The 17,940-nt window shown below is 43.9% G+C and overlaps 1 protein-coding gene across 3 annotated transcripts in view; it reads left to right on the plus strand.

The window, feature by feature from the left end:
• The window catches only part of slc20a2 (solute carrier family 20 member 2), a 103,162-nt gene that overhangs the window by 55,692 nt on the left and 29,530 nt on the right, over positions 1–17,940 (plus strand). For all 3 annotated transcript variants that reach the window (XM_038804511.1, XM_038804509.1, XM_038804510.1), the window contains exons 2-5: positions 2,871–3,460; positions 12,505–12,645; positions 15,391–15,476; positions 15,579–15,675. In XM_038804511.1, the coding sequence (XP_038660439.1) occupies positions 3,172–3,460; positions 12,505–12,645; positions 15,391–15,476; positions 15,579–15,675 (613 nt within the window). In that variant the 5' untranslated portion in view covers positions 2,871–3,171. The remainder of the gene's footprint in view (positions 1–2,870; positions 3,461–12,504; positions 12,646–15,390; positions 15,477–15,578; positions 15,676–17,940) is intronic.

Raw genomic sequence — 17,940 nt, forward strand, 5'->3', positions numbered from 1 at the left:
GCACTGTCAGTGACAATGACAAGCTCTTAAACTGCAGCTCAGTCTTCTCTCAAGTCAATGTAAATGATCCTGTAGTGCTGTATACCATAGGAGAGGAGAGCAGCAGAGTTCTCCCAAGTTTCCTCGCCAACCGTTATCCATTTCGGGAAATCACTAAAAATTAGACCATCTGAACATTATCTAATGGCAGTTTCTGAGATCCTCCAGTATACAATTGGCTGCCGCAAATCCCTATGTTGCATTTAGTGACTGCAGTTTAGAAGTCCTGGATTATCCATGAAACGCTTTGGAATGCCTGAAGAAAGATGGCATATAAATGAATATTTATTTAGCGTTCTGTTTTGTTTTGCGTTCCGTTTGTCAGCTGGATTGTGACCGCACATGTCAAATAGCTCTTGTGTAATGAAACGAAAACACTCATGAGACCGGAGACCAACTTGTAGGGTAATCCAGGGACCGCCTTTCTCCCTCCTCTCTTTTACCCATCTCCCACCCAAACTCTTTAGAGCGAGATTGACCATGGAAACAAACTACTCTAGCAGATCAGTCTACTTTGTCATGCCTTCCAGGAACAATCTCAGCACCTGTGTGCACAGTAAGGTTGAAATGTTGTTTTCTTTATGACCAGTGCTCCTATTTTTGACACTTTTAAAAAAAAAATATATATGTTTCCTTGGTTCAATTTGTGTGTGGACCACACGTGCGTCTCTCTCAGAACTTTGCATCGTCATCATTTTGAAGTACTTGGACGAGTGTGAATGGTCAGTTGAGAGTAGTAAATAACTTGTGACTTGGGGTTCTTCCCAACTTTAAAAACTACTGCAAATCACTTCTCTTGAAATTGGTGTTGATCTTTACAGCGAAATGGTTCAATTATATGGTGCATTTTAAGACCTGTTTGCAGTGGATGTTGGTTTTTCTACTGCACAACTAGCCAATTTTGGAGTCTGAATTTTTATGAAATTATTTGCAATCCCTTGTTCATTTGCTGACTGGTCATCTGGATCCTTTTTGCTTCTTGTAGACTAATGATCACATTTAAAGCCTTAGCTGCTTCATTATTGGTGGCTTTTATTAACATTTTGCTAACTGTGGGCTGGTGCGAAAGGGGTTGATAAAATGGCCATCGACTCCATAGTTGTGGGCCACAGCGTCCACAACTATGCAGCAAGGTATAGTTTGTGCCACTGCAGTGAAAATTGGCCAGCGAATCACATGGGGAGGCAGCAGATTGGTCAAAAGAGGTCAGTTTCAAGATGCAGTATCTCCATAGGATGAGATGGGTAGAGGGGCTTGGGAAAGAAATTAGAAAGCTTTACCCCCCGGAAGTGGAACATTCTATGAGCAGCAGCGCAGCTTTGACCCACAGTGTAGGCCAGATGGAATAATCAGTTTCCATGGTAAGTCTCCTTTGTGAATTCTGGAACAATTCCTTGTAGTAACCGATGCACATTGAGACGCACCAGCATGGGGGAGCATGACCTTGTGCAATTCTTTCACGTTCTTCTTCCTCTATTCTATTGCACAGCAGTAATGTGCTTGGCATGGAAGTCACATCCAAGTGCCCCTTCCTTATGTCTTGTTAAATCCAAAATTGTGTGAAATAAGAGAGTCGGAGTAATTCTATCCAAACATAAAGACGGATTACATCCGAGAATAAAAGCAAAATACGGCGGATGCTGGAATCTGAAACAAAAACAGAAAATACTTGACAGTTTCAGCAGGTCTGACAGCCAAGGTTTGGCAATCTCCTGAAAACGTCTGAAGTTGTTTCTCTGGCTTGGGCACCAATGTAGAAATATGGTTGTGGTCCTGAATTTTGATCCTCAACCAAAGGCTACAATGGGAAAAGCGGCAAGGTGAAATAATGACTTTCCCCCATCTTCTCAACACCCGTATTCTATACTCGATTAAAAGAGCAGTCCAAGTTTCTCCTCAAACTTTCGGTAGAATATTAAAAAGCTGGCTTATTAATTTGGTCTTATCTTGAACTGTTAATTCCTGATTAAAAGCTACCGTAAAAGCAGTCTGTTGAAAGGTAAAAATTAGCAGCAAGTGAGAGTCTAGTGATAAGATGTTTAGAATTATTAGATAACTTTTAATGAAGGATGGGTTGCAGATGCTCTGTTGCCCTTTTGTGGCTCATTTGTTTATTCAAGCCGAAATTCCTGCTGAAACTGCACGTGTGTTTCTGGAATGTTACTTGCTCTCTTTGTGTGAATGTAACTTCATTTCAAGCAGAATTCATTGGCTAGATTTCACCTGCAGTTTGCAGAAGTCCTGAATCGCCCCTCATTACTTTCTTTCTCGCAGTCCACTAATTGGACAGACCGTCACCACTTTACCATAATTGAATTTTGAATCTGAAACACTCTCGCCCTTCTTTTCTGTTGTGATTTACTTCTTAGTTGCACTGGGATTGGAGTTTGTTTTTGGCTTGCTGGAGATTTTGCTTTTGTGAAAATGGTTGCTGCATATCTCTCCATTACAACAATGCCTGGCTGTAAAGTGATTTTAATAATCTTTATTGTCACAAATCCGCTTACATTATCACTGGAATGAAGTTACTGTGAAAAGCCCCTAGTCGCCACATTCCGGCGCCTGTTCGGGTACACCGAGGGAGAATTCAGAATGTCCAATTCACCTAACAAGCACGTCTTTCGGAACTTGTGGGAGGAAACCGGAGCACCCGGAGGAAACCTACGCAGACACGGAGAACGTGCAGACTCCGCACAGACAGTGACCCAAGCAGGAATCGAACTGGGACCCTGGCGCTGTTTTAATGCAAAAGATGTGAATTTGCTTGTCTTTTTAACCCCAACTGTACCAAACATCTGGCTGATTCTTTCCTCTTGTTATTGTTTCCACAGGAGGTGACGATCTCTGCCTGCCAAGCTGGACATTTAACTATGGAATGCATTCACCTTTTGATAGCCTCAAGCTTAAGAAACTGTGTTAACACTACCCAGAGAAGCATTAGTTAGCAGTGAAACATCTGCGAGTACTACAAAGCACTTTCCCAAAAGAAAACTACAGTTTACAGAAGCTTGGCCTGGTGTGTGTGTGTGTGTGTGTGTGTGTGTGTGTGTGTGAGAGAGAGAGTCTGTCTGTCAGTGATTCTTCCAGTTCCCTTTCCTGTGTACCATACTTGAAAAAAACCCAAAAAACAAAATGGTGCTGGAGGAATACATGTGGTTGGTGATAGTGGGCTTTATAATAGCCTTTATCCTTGCTTTCTCTGTGGGTGCGAATGATGTGGCCAATTCTTTCGGCACTGCCGTGGGCTCGGGTGTCGTGACACTACGCCAGGCCTGCATCCTGGCTTCCATTTTTGAAACAACCGGATCTGTGCTGCTGGGGGCGAAGGTTGGGGAAACTATCCGGAAGGGCATCATCGATGTTAACCTGTACAACGGGAGTGAAAGCGTGCTGATGGCTGGCGAAGTCAGTGCCATGGTTGGTAAGTAGCCTACTTTTTGAGATTATAGATGACAGTTGGTTCTTTTTTGGGAAGCTTGTAAAGAATTTTTAAAAAAAATAATCAATCAAAGAGAAATTATTTTTATTAGAATTAACATCCATATTCATCTAGGTAATTTGAATAGGCACTGCTGTGCGCCTGATAAGTTCTCTTATTTGGGGATCACTGCTGTCTCCTCGAATGAGAACTGCTTAATTTCATTTCTGCACTTGTCTCTTCGTGTTAATGGCAGTTCAGTTCCTACAAGCTGCTCTCTCTGGTGGACAATTGCAATGTTACCAACTACACTCCACACTTTTCCCATTGTGAACAAGTTGCAGGTAAAACTTTTTTTTAATACATTTTTTATTGGGTTTTTGAACAAAGTATATTTACTGTTCGGAACACAAGATAAGAGAAATAATATATATATACACATATATAGAAGAGAAGGAAACACCCAAACATACCAAAGAAAATAAAATAGTAAATAATAATAAAAAATACAATAAAAAATAAAATAGAATAACTAGTAGGGTATTGTGCACCAGCTCAACAGCAGCAACTCTGCACACCTGGCAAAATTATTTACAACGGATAAGTGGGCGACTGTTGGTGGGGGTGGAGACTGGGGAGGGAAATATACATTTGGGTGCCGGAGAAACCATTACAGTGGGCAATACTCAAATGGGTTTGGTGTTGGTGTTGTCGCTTGCTTCTCCTGGATGGATCTTGCTGCTGTCTCGCGCTCACCTCCGCTTCTGCCGTTCCTCCCGTCTTTTGTCTTTATTCTCCTCGTTCCCTGCTCCTGGAGATGTCACTCTTTTTTCTCCTCCTTCCCCCCCCTCCTGTGATTCGCCTTTCTTTCCTCTTGGGTTTAGCCCCCCCCGCGTCTATCTCTCCCTCTCATGCTTTGGCGACTTTCCCCTGATTCTTGGCTACCTGGCTATTCTTCCGCTTGTTCGTTAGCCACAAACAGGTCCCAGAACAATTGCGGAATGGCTCCCATGTTCCGTAGAAGCCGTTGTCTGACCCTCGGATGGCGAATTTGATTTTCTCTATTTAGAGAGATTCCGGGAGGTCGGACAGCCAGTCTGCAGCTTTGGGTGGTGCTGCTGACCGCCAGCCGAACAGGATTCTACGGCGGGCGATCAGGGAGGCAAAGGCAAGGGCGCCCGCCCTCCTCCCCAGGAATAGATCTGGCTGGTCCGAAACCCTGAAGACTGCCACTTTCGGGCATGGCTCCACCCTCATCCCCACCACTTTGGACATTGCCTCAAAGAAGGCTGTCCAGTACCCGGCAAGTCTGGGGCAAGACCAGAACATGTGGGCGTGGTTGGCCAGGCCTCCTTGGCACCGTTCACACCTAGCCTCCACCTCCGGGAAGCACCTATTCATACGGGTTCTTGTTAAGTGGGCTCTATGTACCACTTTTAGCTGCGTCAGGCTTGCGGACGTGGAGGTGGAGTTGACCCTATGTAGTGCTTCGCTCCGAGTCCCCACCCTATCTCAATCCCCAGGTCCTCCTTCCATTTCTTTCTTGTTGCGTCCAGTACGTTGTCGGCCCTTTCTATCAGTCGGTCATACATGTCACTACAGTTTCCTTTATCTAGTATGCTTGCGTCCAGTAGTTCTTCCAGTAATGTCTGTCATGGCGGTTGTGGGTACGCCCTTGTCTCCTTTCGTAGGAAGTTTTTGAGCTGTAGATACCTTAGCTCGTTCCCCCTGGCTAGCTGGAATTTCTGTCAGTTCGTCCAGTGTTGCGATCCTGCCGTCCGTGTATAGGTCCCTGACTGGCCTTGGGGATGTAGATCAGAATGGATCTAAGTAGGAAGAGGTACCTGGGCAGTCGTCTGGAGTCTCCCCGTGAGGGAGAGCGGGAGTGTGTTCCATCTTTGCAGATCCTTTTTTACTTCCTCCGTCAGACTGTTGAGGTTCCATTTGTGGATCCCTTTCCAGTCATGGGCTATTTGGATCCCCAGGTAGCAGAATTTGTGTTGGGCTTGTTTAAATGGCAGTCCTGTTAGTGCTCCCCCCGCCCCCTGTGGGTGTACTAGGCTTCTCCCCCCCCCCCCCCCCCCCCCCCCCCGCGTGGGTGTACTAGGAAGATTTCGCTTTTGCTCATGTTGTGTTTGTAGCCCGAGAAGACGCCAAACTTTTTCAGGAGCACGATGATTCCGAGCTGCAGGTTGAACTGTCACAAAAGATAGAACAGAATCACTACAGTGCAGAAGGAGGCCATTCGGCCCATCAAGTCTGCACTGACCCTTGGAAAGAGCACCCTAATTTAGCTCACACCTCCACCCTATTCCCAGCTAATATTTTGGACAATAAGGGGCAATTTTATCATGGCCAATCCACTTAAAACTGCACATGTTTGGACTGAAATGCTAAAACTTTCCTGGATCCATGTAGCGAATAAGTGCAAACTCTCCATTGATATCAGTGTGCGTTCATTTTCCGTCGTTGATCTCTATCCAGCCTTTGTTTAGATGGTACAGCAGGATATGGGGAAAATGGATCCCTCTGACTATGTTTAGCTCAGCTAAACTGTCTGGCAAATCCAGGTGTTCACCAATACACTTGTGTATTTTGCAAGATTTTCTGCTATGTAACTTGCATGCAATCTTGGTGTCTAGCCATGACACGACTCATTCTTCAGTTCCATTTTTTGTTGAGTAAATAATGCAGATACTGCTGGGAATTTCTTGCCTAAATTTGAGATTTGGTGTCACACTGGCTGATTTGGGCTGTGTGACATCAGGACAGGCCTGAAACAAAGAGGACGCAAGGGTGCAGCCTTATCCTAACAGAGTAGCAATGCCGGAAAAAGGTGGAGAGAGGGACACCACAAAAGTGGTGCATGGCTTTCGTGAGCAAGAGCATTTTAGCCCACACTGTACCAATTTGTGATGGATAATCCTTGCTACCTTTGCAGGAGGGTTGATGAAGGAATGGGGTACACTCTTCCCCTGTCTGACGCAAGGTGCAGTGCACAAAACAGCAACACACTGATTTTTATTATCATTATTACATTGCATCTACAACACAAACTGGGCTCTTGCCCCAACTGCCCCATGCCCTTCAGAAGTTTGTTCCCACTTGACGCACCTTGTCCCTGTAAACCTCTATTCAATTCCCTTCTCCCTCTTGTATGCATCGAGTTTCACCTTGAATATGTCAACAATATTTGCTTCAATCGTTACATGTAGCCTTCAGTTCGACATTCACAATGATTTTTCTCAAATTCACTATTTGATCTGTTAACTGTTTATGTACCATTTAATGCACTCTCTTGCTCTGGGTGCAGCCTCGAGAGGAAACGCCATCCTTCACATTTCCCTCCCCACCCCTGTTGAACCCTTCCGTAATTTTAAAGACTTCTAGATCTCCTCCAAATCTTTTCTGCAGAGAGAGCCTGATGGGCTTTCCTGATAGTTCCATCCTCAGTCTGAGGACACACTTGTAAACTCCTGCAAAGCACTGTATTCTGGAGGTGTCCAAACCTCAAGCTTATTTACTGCTTTTCCCCCACCCTTAACATTAATGCCAATCCAGCTGAACTATCTCCGTTAAAGAAAAAATGGTCAAGTGCAAAAAAATTGTAGGACCGCACAGTGGTTAGCACTGCTGCCTCATGGCGCCGAGGACCCGAGTTCAGCCCCGGGTCACTGTTTGCATATTTTCCGTGTCTGTGTGGGTCTCACCCCCACAACCCAAAGATGTGCAAAGTAGGTGGATTGACGATACAAAATTGCCCCTTAATTGGGATTAAAATGTTTTTTTTTCAAAGTGCAAAAAATTGTAGAGGCTGTTTGCCGCATCTACTGGCTCACCTCTAGTCTCTTCACAGTTTATAAGGCTCAAGAAGTGTGATGGGATTCTCGCCATTTGCCTGGATGGGTGCAGCTGCAACAATACTCAAAGCTGTACACAATCCAGGACAGTGCTTGATTGGTGTGACTGTCATTTATATATCCACCACCAGCGAATGGTGACTGAAGTAAGTGTGATCTACATTCTACAGGATATACTGCAACAACTCAACATCATCTCCCTCTCCTAGGTCCCCTAAGAAGGATAAGGGTAATGATGTCACGGAAGCACCATCTCTTCCTGAGTCACGCTCCATCCTGACTTGGGACTTGCTAGGTTGAAATTTTCACAATCCTTGCCTAACCCCATAATAGGGGCACCATCTCCACAAAGACTGAAGCAGTGCAAGGAGAAGGCCACCATTTTATAGGCCTTAAATATGGTCTTTATTTTTTTATTTTGCTCTCTGCTCCAATTTCTCAATTTGTTGTCCAACTGAAAATATTAGTTTGATGCTGCCACAGGAGTTTTGCTAACTAACTGTAGGAACCTAAAATGAACAAATGCAGCTACATGAACATTATCTGTAATATCTTCTAGTATCATGCCAAGCTACCGACCAGCATTGTTCTTGCTCTTGAGTATTGATTTGGTGGCTGCACAGAGTTGCCTTGCCCACACACTATCCCTTCCCTTCCTCTTTGGGTACTCACTCCAGATACGCAGATGATTTGGATTTGGGGGTAGCGCAGTGGATTTGGGGCAGTTGTTTCAGCAACAGGTCAGCTCTTCACTGTAGCTAACAGGATGAACCAGAGCCATTATAACTTTTAAGATGGTGCGGAAAGATTGATTCATCCCAGGAGTGATAATATAAGAAATATGGGTTGGTTATTTTATAAACCAACTTTATTAAAATAAAAGAAAACCATATTTGGGCAGCACGGTAGCCTTGTGGATAGCACAATTGCTTCACAGCTCCAGGGTCCCAGGTTCGATTCCGGTTTGGGTCACTGTCTGTGTGGAGTCTGCACATCCTCCCCGTGTGTGCGTGGGTTTCCTCCGGGTGCTCCGGTTTCCTCCCACAGTCCAAAGATGTGCAGGTTAGGTGGATTGGCCATGATAAATTGCCCTTAGTGTTGGGTGGGGTTACTGGGTTATGGGGATAAGGTGGAGGTGTTGACCTTGGGTAGGGTGCTCTTTCCAAGAGCCGGTGCAGACTCGATGGGCCGAATGGCCTCCTTCTGCACTGTAAATTCTATGAAATCTATGATATTTAAACTTCAAACAATAACCGATTGCATGCAGTTTCTTAACCATAACACACTAGTTTTCATTTAAAGAACACTAACAGAACTTGCAGCTCTCATGCCACTTTCACAGGCAGACAAAAGTTCTGGTAGGGACATCTGTTTGGAACCCTTTTTTCCAAAGCCTGCCTGGGTGGCTCTCTCGCGCTCTCTCTCTCTCTAAGTTATGCAACTAACCTCCCATTGACAGACACTGAGGCCACCAGACTCTCTAATGGACTACTTTGCTGGTCAGACAGGAGTGTCCTGAAGAGCAAATGGCTCTGGGACATCCTGTGTATTCTCAGTAATGGTCTGACTGGGAAAATGTACCTCAGCTGAGTGTGGGTGTATTCCTCTGACTCTGCTGGCAGGTTTTTGTTTTCCTTCCGTCTGTTTAACCCCTAAATTGCCGCTACATCAGGGTCTCCTTTCTGGACCCATTTTCCTAATATCTCCCTCGCTCACCTGACTGCAGTGCAATTGATTTGGGTTTAGGTAACATTAACTTGTGTTTAATGTTTCCTTCTGCAACCTGCTGTAAAATTTGGATCTGATTTGGAATCCAGGATCAGAATAATGTAAGTGCAACGTTAATCTACCTTAATCTAGTGTTTGCTTCATCTTTCAAAATCTGATGTAGATTGGTTTCACAAATGCAACAAAATTATTCATTGAATCATGTAGTATAGACACTTTTCTTTCTGGTCTTTCAATTTTTAGCATTCTGTCCTAACCCAGCATGGGTGGAAAGTTTTCTGTCTAATGTAAAATGAATTGGGCATTTCGGCATGGTGCTGTGAATGAATTATGTTGAGAGATTAAGTAAACATGTGTTTGAATTGCTTTTTAAGTGTACAAAATGAGGGATGTTCTAAGAGGTGTTCAGAGCGAAAATATTTTCTCGGCTTTAGGAATCCAGAACAATGGGGCACAGTCTGTAAAATGTAGAGCGAGCTGTATAGGAGGTAAATCAGGCACTACTTTCTGTCACCAAGGATGGTGACAAGATGGAATACTTCCCTCCGAACCCTGGGTACTGGGTTATTGGAAATAAGATTGAGACAGATTTCTGTTTGATAAAGATACTGGGGAGATGGAGCAAAGGCAGCTAAATGAAGGAAGCTTGAGGGGCTGAATGGTTCTCAGCACCATCTGCCCCGTTTATGCAACATCTCAGGACACTGGCTGGTGTGGGGGATAGAAATGTCACATGCAGTAGTTCTGAGAGTTGAGACACATTCTTTGAACAGGGTGTAGTGTGAGAGCGAGATCTAGGAGTGCCTGTTGCGGAGAGTGGGGGAATACAAGTAAAAGTTACATTCCGTGTCACTCCATTTGACTGCGTGAAGTATTTTTTGGTTTGTTGCCTTGGGTAATTGGTTAAAAACACTTGCAAGTTACTCCATCGCCTGACCAATTATGAAGCATGTAATTAAACTGGTTCATTGATCTATGCCACCTATAGACAGTTGGTGTGCGGAGATGGTTGGTGAGATTATTCGGTCACACTGACCTGGGTCAATGTTTGACCAAGCTACATTGGTTCACTCTTTAGCTATCTCATTCACAATCTGTTATGTGTTCTTCACTGGGTAGCGATCAGTCGGGCAGCTGTTTGATGAGCGATTTGAAGTTTGTTTTTACTGAAGTCATCCACTTTGCACAAGTTTACAGTTTCCCACTTTCACATCAGATAGCCAAGTCCTGTCCCTTTATTGAAGCATCACGGCCTTTAATGTTTTGTTTATTTCATTTCCGTTGCATAATTCGACGTACTATCACTAAAGCATTTTTTAAAAAAAAACTAAATTTCTTGCATTTTGCCAGCAGTTTATGGAGCCTGATTCAGCCCGTGGCTGGGGTGCTGATTCAGCCCGGAGCTGACCAGATTAGCAAGAGGACAGAGTTTGATTTTTAAATACTGGTGGAGGAGGAATTGTCCAATCTTCAACAGTATTACAATTTTGAGATGTGAATTGACATTGGTTTCTAGTATGTTTGATGAATGCTGTGCAGGTATCTTTGCGGAGATATTGCATTAGGGTTGGTCGTTTTATATGAGAGTGCTGGCTTTTGGTATGTTTTTTTTGCTATGACTGTCGATCACCTGCTTTGCCAGATTATTTAACTATTTGGGGCGTCGCAGTCAAGCGTGACCATTTCCTCACTGCAGTTTCTGCAGGAGCAATTGAATAAGAATGAAGAGACTGACTCTTATTCACACTCCCTTTGTCATTGTGTCATTCTGTCATTGTGATCTTTCTCTTACACAGCCGTCCTGGCTGAGATTAATGAACTTCAGACAGATCCAGGATAAATCAATTGTATGTGCGTCTGGCTGTATAAATAATGGTAGCCCCTAACCTGTTGCTTTTATTTGAAAAAATCTTCCAAAAAAAAAGAGATTAATTGCTTCTGGTGTCCTTTTTAAATGTGGTGCGATGATTGAATGGTGGAGTAGACTCGATGGGCCGAATGACCTTATTCTCCATGGGTGGTCCTTGAAAACTGCCACTAGCCTTCTATCTCTTACGCCTGGAGCACATTTTTCCTCTTGTCCAGAAGCACAGTGAGAAGCTACAACATTGCCTGTCATTCCAGCTGGTTTTGCCAGATCTGAGGGGAGTTCAGCACCAACTAAACATGCCCTGTAGAGATGACCAATTTTAACTTCAGTTTTTTTTTTAATAGAGCTGTTTTCTGTATTTTGTTTCCCTCCATGAATGTCGTGTTTCATTCTTCTGACCTAGAAGTGTGACTTTTAGGCACTGAGAGCCAGCAGTCAGAATTGGCCACGGTGACTGATTATGCTTGTGGCTAGTGGACAGCTTTCAATCTGTTTTAATCGTCCTCCACTGTCTTATCTCTTTGCTTCAGCCCCTGATTTCTCCTAGAGGAGGGAATTTGGCAGATGGCATTTCATATCCATTCAGGAACTTCTTGTCCCTGGGTGGCAGGAGAGAGAGTCTCGGTATTTTAATTCTCAGGTTTTGTTTAAATGCAGTCAGCCGACTGTTGTCAGTTTTGGTACAATCTCCCGAGGCTCCCTTCAAGCTACTGAAGTCCGTGAGACTGATGTCACTTGTTTTCCAAATTGTTTTTTTAGATTAAAAGTTACATCTGTGGCAGGTCAGCACCCAGCAGCTCGAGGGCCAAGTGATGACCTGAGGGACAGCCCAGTTTCTGCCATGTTTTGGCATGATCTTAATGAATGGCAGAGCGGGCTTGAGGGGCCAAATCGCCTACTTCTGCTCCTAGTTCTTATGAAAGAGGACCACCTGTAATACTAATTGCTCTAGCAACTTCACCAGATTAGAGTATCTGATCGTTATCACATAGAAATAGAATAGAAACCCAATTCCTTCCACTTGGTTTAGATTGGTATCTGGGGGTAATCTTGCACTTCATAACGGATAGGGGGAAAGACATTGAATTCATATAATGTATTTATGTAGTGTCCTTATAAAAGAAAAATAAATAAATTTAAGAGTACCCAATTCTTTTTTTTTCAAATTAAGGGGCAATTTAGCGTGGCCAATCCACCTGCCCTGCGGATCTTTAGGTTGTGGGAGTGAGACCCACGCAGACACTGGGAGAACGTGCAAACTCCACACGGGGCCCGGGCCGAGATCGAACCAGAGTCCTCGTCGCTGTGAGGCAGCAGTGCTAACCACTGCACCACTGTGCTGCCCCTCCATAGTGTCTTTCATGGCACTGCAACATCCAAAACACTTTACAGGCCAATAAAGAAAGTGTAGTCATTGTTGCAATGTAGGAAGCGTGCAGCCCATTTATGTTCAGCCGTGTCTGACAAAGTAATGTGATAACGATCAGCTACTCTTGGCTAGTGAAGTTGCTTCAGCGATTTAGTATATGTTGAAATTAAATGTGATTTAATGGCGCATATTAATTCTTCAAAATTGTGTTTTTCTTTAGGTTCTGCTATCTGGCAACTCATAGCTTCATTCCTGAAGCTGCCGATATCAGGCACACATTGCATAGTTGGAGCCACCATCGGTTTCTCGCTCGTTTCATTCGGTGCTCACAGTGTGCAATGGATTCAACTCGTCAAGATCGGTAATTGACCTTTTCTGGTCAGAGGATATTGTGAAAAATGAACAATTACAGACCACTTCTGCTTCCTTCAGTATTTTCTTTCCTCACGCGTAGTTCGGGGAAATAGCAGCTGATGCTTTCTCCATTTCTCTACTCATCAGTAAATATTTATAGAATGGTTGATGACACTTTTTGTTTTGAACGCCTTGCTGATATTACGTGGAATCTCACAGATGCATTGAAACAGGGCACTTTGACCCAAAAGGGCAATGCAGGCTCTATACGAGCCTCGCTATGTGTCCCGGCCTATCCTTTGCTTCCTTTCTGCCTCATACACACAAATATGTAGCTCCAACTTTGTTTTATTTGTGTGTCTAGGGAAAGAAGCATTTTGTAGTTCGATGTTGAAGTTGAACCCGCGGTTACAGCTGACGGTGAGAGTGATTCTGAAACCACCATCTCTCCCGGCAGGAAGTTCAGTATATGGCTGATGGTCTGACTTGGGTGGCCACGGTCACAATTTGAGCTGTTCTTCAATATTCCACTTTGTGACATTCAGGACACCAGGCCAAAAATATGAAATGAGCTCCGCTTCAATCATATCCCATTGTAATCTGAATGGAAACGGTACCAAAAGGTTGACTAGAAACTTCACTTAAAAGGGAAAGAAGTGGCAGTCAGGAATTCACTCTTCCACTTCTGGCCGATCCTGATAGCGGTTAGGCTTTAGGATACTGGCCATGACAACAGTTACCATGGTTTCACTAATCTTGTGTCTTGCCAGTCCCTTTTGTGACAGATTTTTTTTTTCAGAGTTATCGGCCACACTCGGATCACGTTGTGTTCCTATCAAATTGTTATTTTTTCAGCTGCCTTCTAATGAATTATCTAAATTACGCTGAAGTTCATTTTTAAATATCAGATATTGGTGTCTATAGAGTGTAACTGAATCATCACAGTGAATATTGCTTTGTGCACAATATTATCTCCATAATGTATGTCTTGTCAAATGATGGAACAATTCTAATGTCCTTTACTCCAACATTCGTATCTGACCATTTAAAATCTCTCCAGCCAGGAAAAAATAACACTGGTCCTGTAAGTCCATTTAACATTTCTGTCACCCATATTGCTACACAAGGATTTAAGTATTTAATTTCAGGTTGCTGAGCATTTACAGAGATGCAAGTTTCATGAGCGCTGTCGTTAAGGATTGTCATTGTTCCAGTTTTAAGGAGGTCTGCAGGAACAGGGGAGAGATGAGTATTTTAGGCAGGGAATTCCAGAATGTAGGCCCTGGGACAGCTGAAGGCATATCTGCTGAAATGAAAATGAAAATCGCTTATTGTCACGAGTAGGCTTCAATGAAGTTACTGTGAAAAGCCCCTAGTCGCCACATTCCGCCGCCTGTCCGGGGAGGCTGATACGGGAATCGAACCGTGCTGCTGGCCTGCTTGGTCGGCTTTAAAAGCCAGCGATTTAGCCCAATGAGCTGAATCAGCCCCTAGAAGATGGGTTGAAGAGGGATATCATAGTCAGCGTTTGTGATGCAAAGATGGGGATTGTTGATTATAGGGCTGGTGAAGGTTCGAGATGGGTAAAGAAGGACAAGACCACGGAGAGATTTTACGAGGGCAGGTTTAGCTCAGTGGGCTAGACAGCTGGTTTGTAATGCAGACCCAGGCCAGCAGCACGGGTTCAATTCTCATGCCAGCTTACCCGAACAGGCGCTGGAATGTGGCAACTGGAGGCTTTTCACAGTAACTTCATACTTATGACAATAAAAGGTTATTATTATTATTAATGGAGTCCGAGGAATTGGGAGATGATAATTACAGTGGGGCAGTGAGACGAGTGGTGATGAGTGAGACTCTGGGGGATAAGATTTGGAGAGGGGAGGTTGGGTGGGTAGCCTGGAGAGCAAGGGGGTATCTGAAGTGAGATGGGAGTGTAAGCACCCATTGCCAATTCTTGCACGACTGAACCACATCTGGTGGCATTGCTGTTTTCCTTTGTGCTGTTCCATTGAGCGGAAATATCGCCATGGTTTATACTTACAGATGCACTGAATTTGTGACTGTGTTCAAATAGCCTAACCAAAGCCACGCCCAAAAATAGTGGACCCCTTTCCACCCCATGCCAAGCTACTCCGATTTGGTTCAGATAACTAGTGCTTCACAGGTTTTTGGTTGCTTTTGCTTTGGAGGCAGCAGCCCTACGTGGCCAGGCCTTCCTGTCTCTCTGTTACACATCTTCCTTTATAACGAGGAATCGTGTGTCTTGCTGATCAACTATAGCTGTGCCTGACCGGCAAATATTACATGTTCACGTGTTTTGTTTCTTGTTTACCTTTCCAAATAGGAAGCAAATAATTTTTTGTTTTTGTTTATGGCTTGTTTTGCCCAAACTGGCTTGAAAAAAATGACAAACTAAAACAGCTGTTTCACCCAACTAGTTCCTTTTTTCTATTTGGTGCTCTCTCCCCACATTCTTTTATCCTCCCACCTCTAGCTTAATTTAAATGTTAATTGTTTCTAAGCCGGATTTGTCCCCGTAGAATGGCTGGTAGTCACTATTCCAGCGAGGAACCTGGATAATTCTTCAAGTTGGTAGTTCCCATTGCAGCACTTGGAAAAGACGTGGTGGATTCTCCCTTTTTATTTAGTTTTGTGTGGTTTATTGATTGCTGCAGAGCCTCTTATTAAGCGTTTCTAATGCTTCCGTTTCTTTCCCTATTGCTTTGCCATGTGGGCTTTCCCTTTGCAGTTGCCTCCTGGTTTATTTCCCCACTTCTGTCTGGCGCCATGTCCGGCATACTCTTCATCCTAATTCGATATTTCATCTTGAAAAAGGTAAGTGTTTTAAAGAGATCAATCCTGCAAATTAGCTATTTTTTTGCTCTTCTCCTCCACCCCCTGATTTTCTACACACTAATTGCATTGTCGTTTCTGTAGGAAGATCCAGTGCCGAATGGTCTGCGTGCACTCCCGCTCTTTTATGCTGCTACTATCGGGATCAATACCTTCTCAATCTTGTACACGGGGGCTCCACGTAAGTACCTCTTAGAAGCTGGTGTAGGCCTAGTGGGGCTGAAGTTGCCGACAGCAAATTGACAGATCCATTTTGCACACTAATCCCTGGAATAACAAAATGGGCTAGCAACCACCGCAAAGATTCCCCCCACTCCCCCCCCCAAATCCACATTTAACCATTGTTGGCTAACTGATCAAAACAGGAAAGAAGCGAATTGAAGGTGACCTCCCAAGCTTAAATCAGCAGACGGTTTTACCCTCATCAGTCCTGTTGTGTTTGTAATAACAGGCTATTAAAAATAGGAACCAAAGATTTTAAGTCTTGCTTCATTCTGGCTGTGATCTACATTCTAATTCAAGGATAGCTTTGTAACTAAGCAACACTTGTCAACAGAGAAACATTGTATAAATTAATGACCTTGAGTCTATCAGAAGTAATGAGTCTGGTGTTTGAAACAAACTCCGTAACTCTTAAATTATAACTGGGAAATGATGCAAATTTAAACTGATTCAAATACAATTTAGTACCTCTTCAGATCTGTTTCTCTGTTGAATGAGGCTTCTAAGCTTCTGTCATCTATCCACAACCAAAATAGGGATATTTGTCACCAATTTGCCAAAATATATTGCAACATGCTGGGTTTTGAAAATAGGGGCCACGAAATGCCTGCGGGAGCACAACTCCATATAAATTACCCGGCCATAAACTTTTCCCAACTGCGATATGCTACTGTTATGTTTTTAACCCAACAGCTGAACATTGATCAGTTTAGGTTAGTAGCACACTGTCCTTTCACTTGCTGACACAGAGCTAGTGAATAATCCAGAGTCTCCGACTAATGCTTTGAGGGCCAGGGTTCAAATCCCACTATGGCAGCTGGTGGCAGGATATGTCTGGAATTTAAAAAGTTGGTCTCAATAATGGTGACCACAAAACCATTGTTGATGCCCTTGAGGGAAGGGAACCTGCCATTCTCTGGCCTACATGTGACTCCAGACCCACAGCAATGTGGTCGACTCTTAACTGCCCTCTGAGACATTTGGTTACATCAAAGCCACTCCCTCTGATATGGGTCTAGCATGTCACTCGGTTGTATAAAACCCATACAAAATCCTAAACTGAATGATTTCAATCTAGGCACCAGAAACGACAACAGCAAACCCATGCAAAATCCTCTTTGCTAACATCTGGGAGATTGTGCCAAGATTGGAAGAGGTGCTCACAGACAAGTCAAACCTGATATGGCCATACTCACCAAATTATTATTTTACAATTACCCAGGCATCACCATCGCTTGTCCTCCCATAGGTTTGTCCTCCCAATGGGAGAGAACCTACCAAAGGTGGTGACACAGTGGTATACAGTTGGGAGGGAGTTACCCTGGGAGTCTTCAATATTGGTTGCCAACCCCAAGAAGTCTCATAGCATTAGCTCCAACACAGGCAAAAAAAACCTTGTGCTGATTACCACCTACCCCTCACTCAGTTGATGAATCAGTACTCCTTCATGTTGAACATCATTGAGGCAAGAATGTACTCTGTTTGGAGGATGTCATTATCCATGACCCAGAATGATTTGATAGTGTCACTACTGACCGAACTGGCTGGGTCCTAAAAGGATATTGCTGCTAAATATCCTGGTAGGTGGTGAGGAAATCAACAAGAGTGGAAAATCTACTTGACCGTGTCCTTGTCAATATACCTGTTGCAGATGCATCTGTCCATGACAGTAATAATAATCATAATCGCTTATTGTCACAAGTAGGCTTCAATGAAGTTCCTGTGAAAAGCCCCTAGTCGCCACTATCTGGCACCTGTTCGGGCAGGCCGGTACGGGAATTGAACCCGCGCTGCCGCCTTGTACTGCATTACAAGCCAGCAGTTTAGCCCAGTGCTAATCCAGCCCCTGTATTGATAGGTATTGACCAATATTGAAGGGAATGGCCAACCTTGTGGAGACATAAGTTCCATCGTTACTTTGAAGATACCCTGCATCGTTTCGCACCACCACCACTGTGCTAAATGGGTTGGGTTTCAAACAGAATTAGCAATTCAAGCTGGGCCTCAGCAGAATTGTATTCCACCATGATTTGTAACCTGGCCTGGCATATCCCCACTACGTACTAATTGGGAGTAGACCATTTGGTCCCTTGAGCCTACTCCAACATCCAGTAAGATCATGGCTGATATGGTTGTGGCCTCAACGTCACATTCTACCTAGCCTTGATGACTTTTCACTCTTTCATTGGTTAAGAATCTATCTATATTTCGCCGTAAAAATATT

The sequence above is a fragment of the Scyliorhinus canicula genome, chromosome 8 (assembly GCF_902713615.1).
Source record: "Scyliorhinus canicula chromosome 8, sScyCan1.1, whole genome shotgun sequence".
Classification (NCBI taxonomy): Eukaryota; Metazoa; Chordata; class Chondrichthyes; order Carcharhiniformes; family Scyliorhinidae; genus Scyliorhinus; species Scyliorhinus canicula.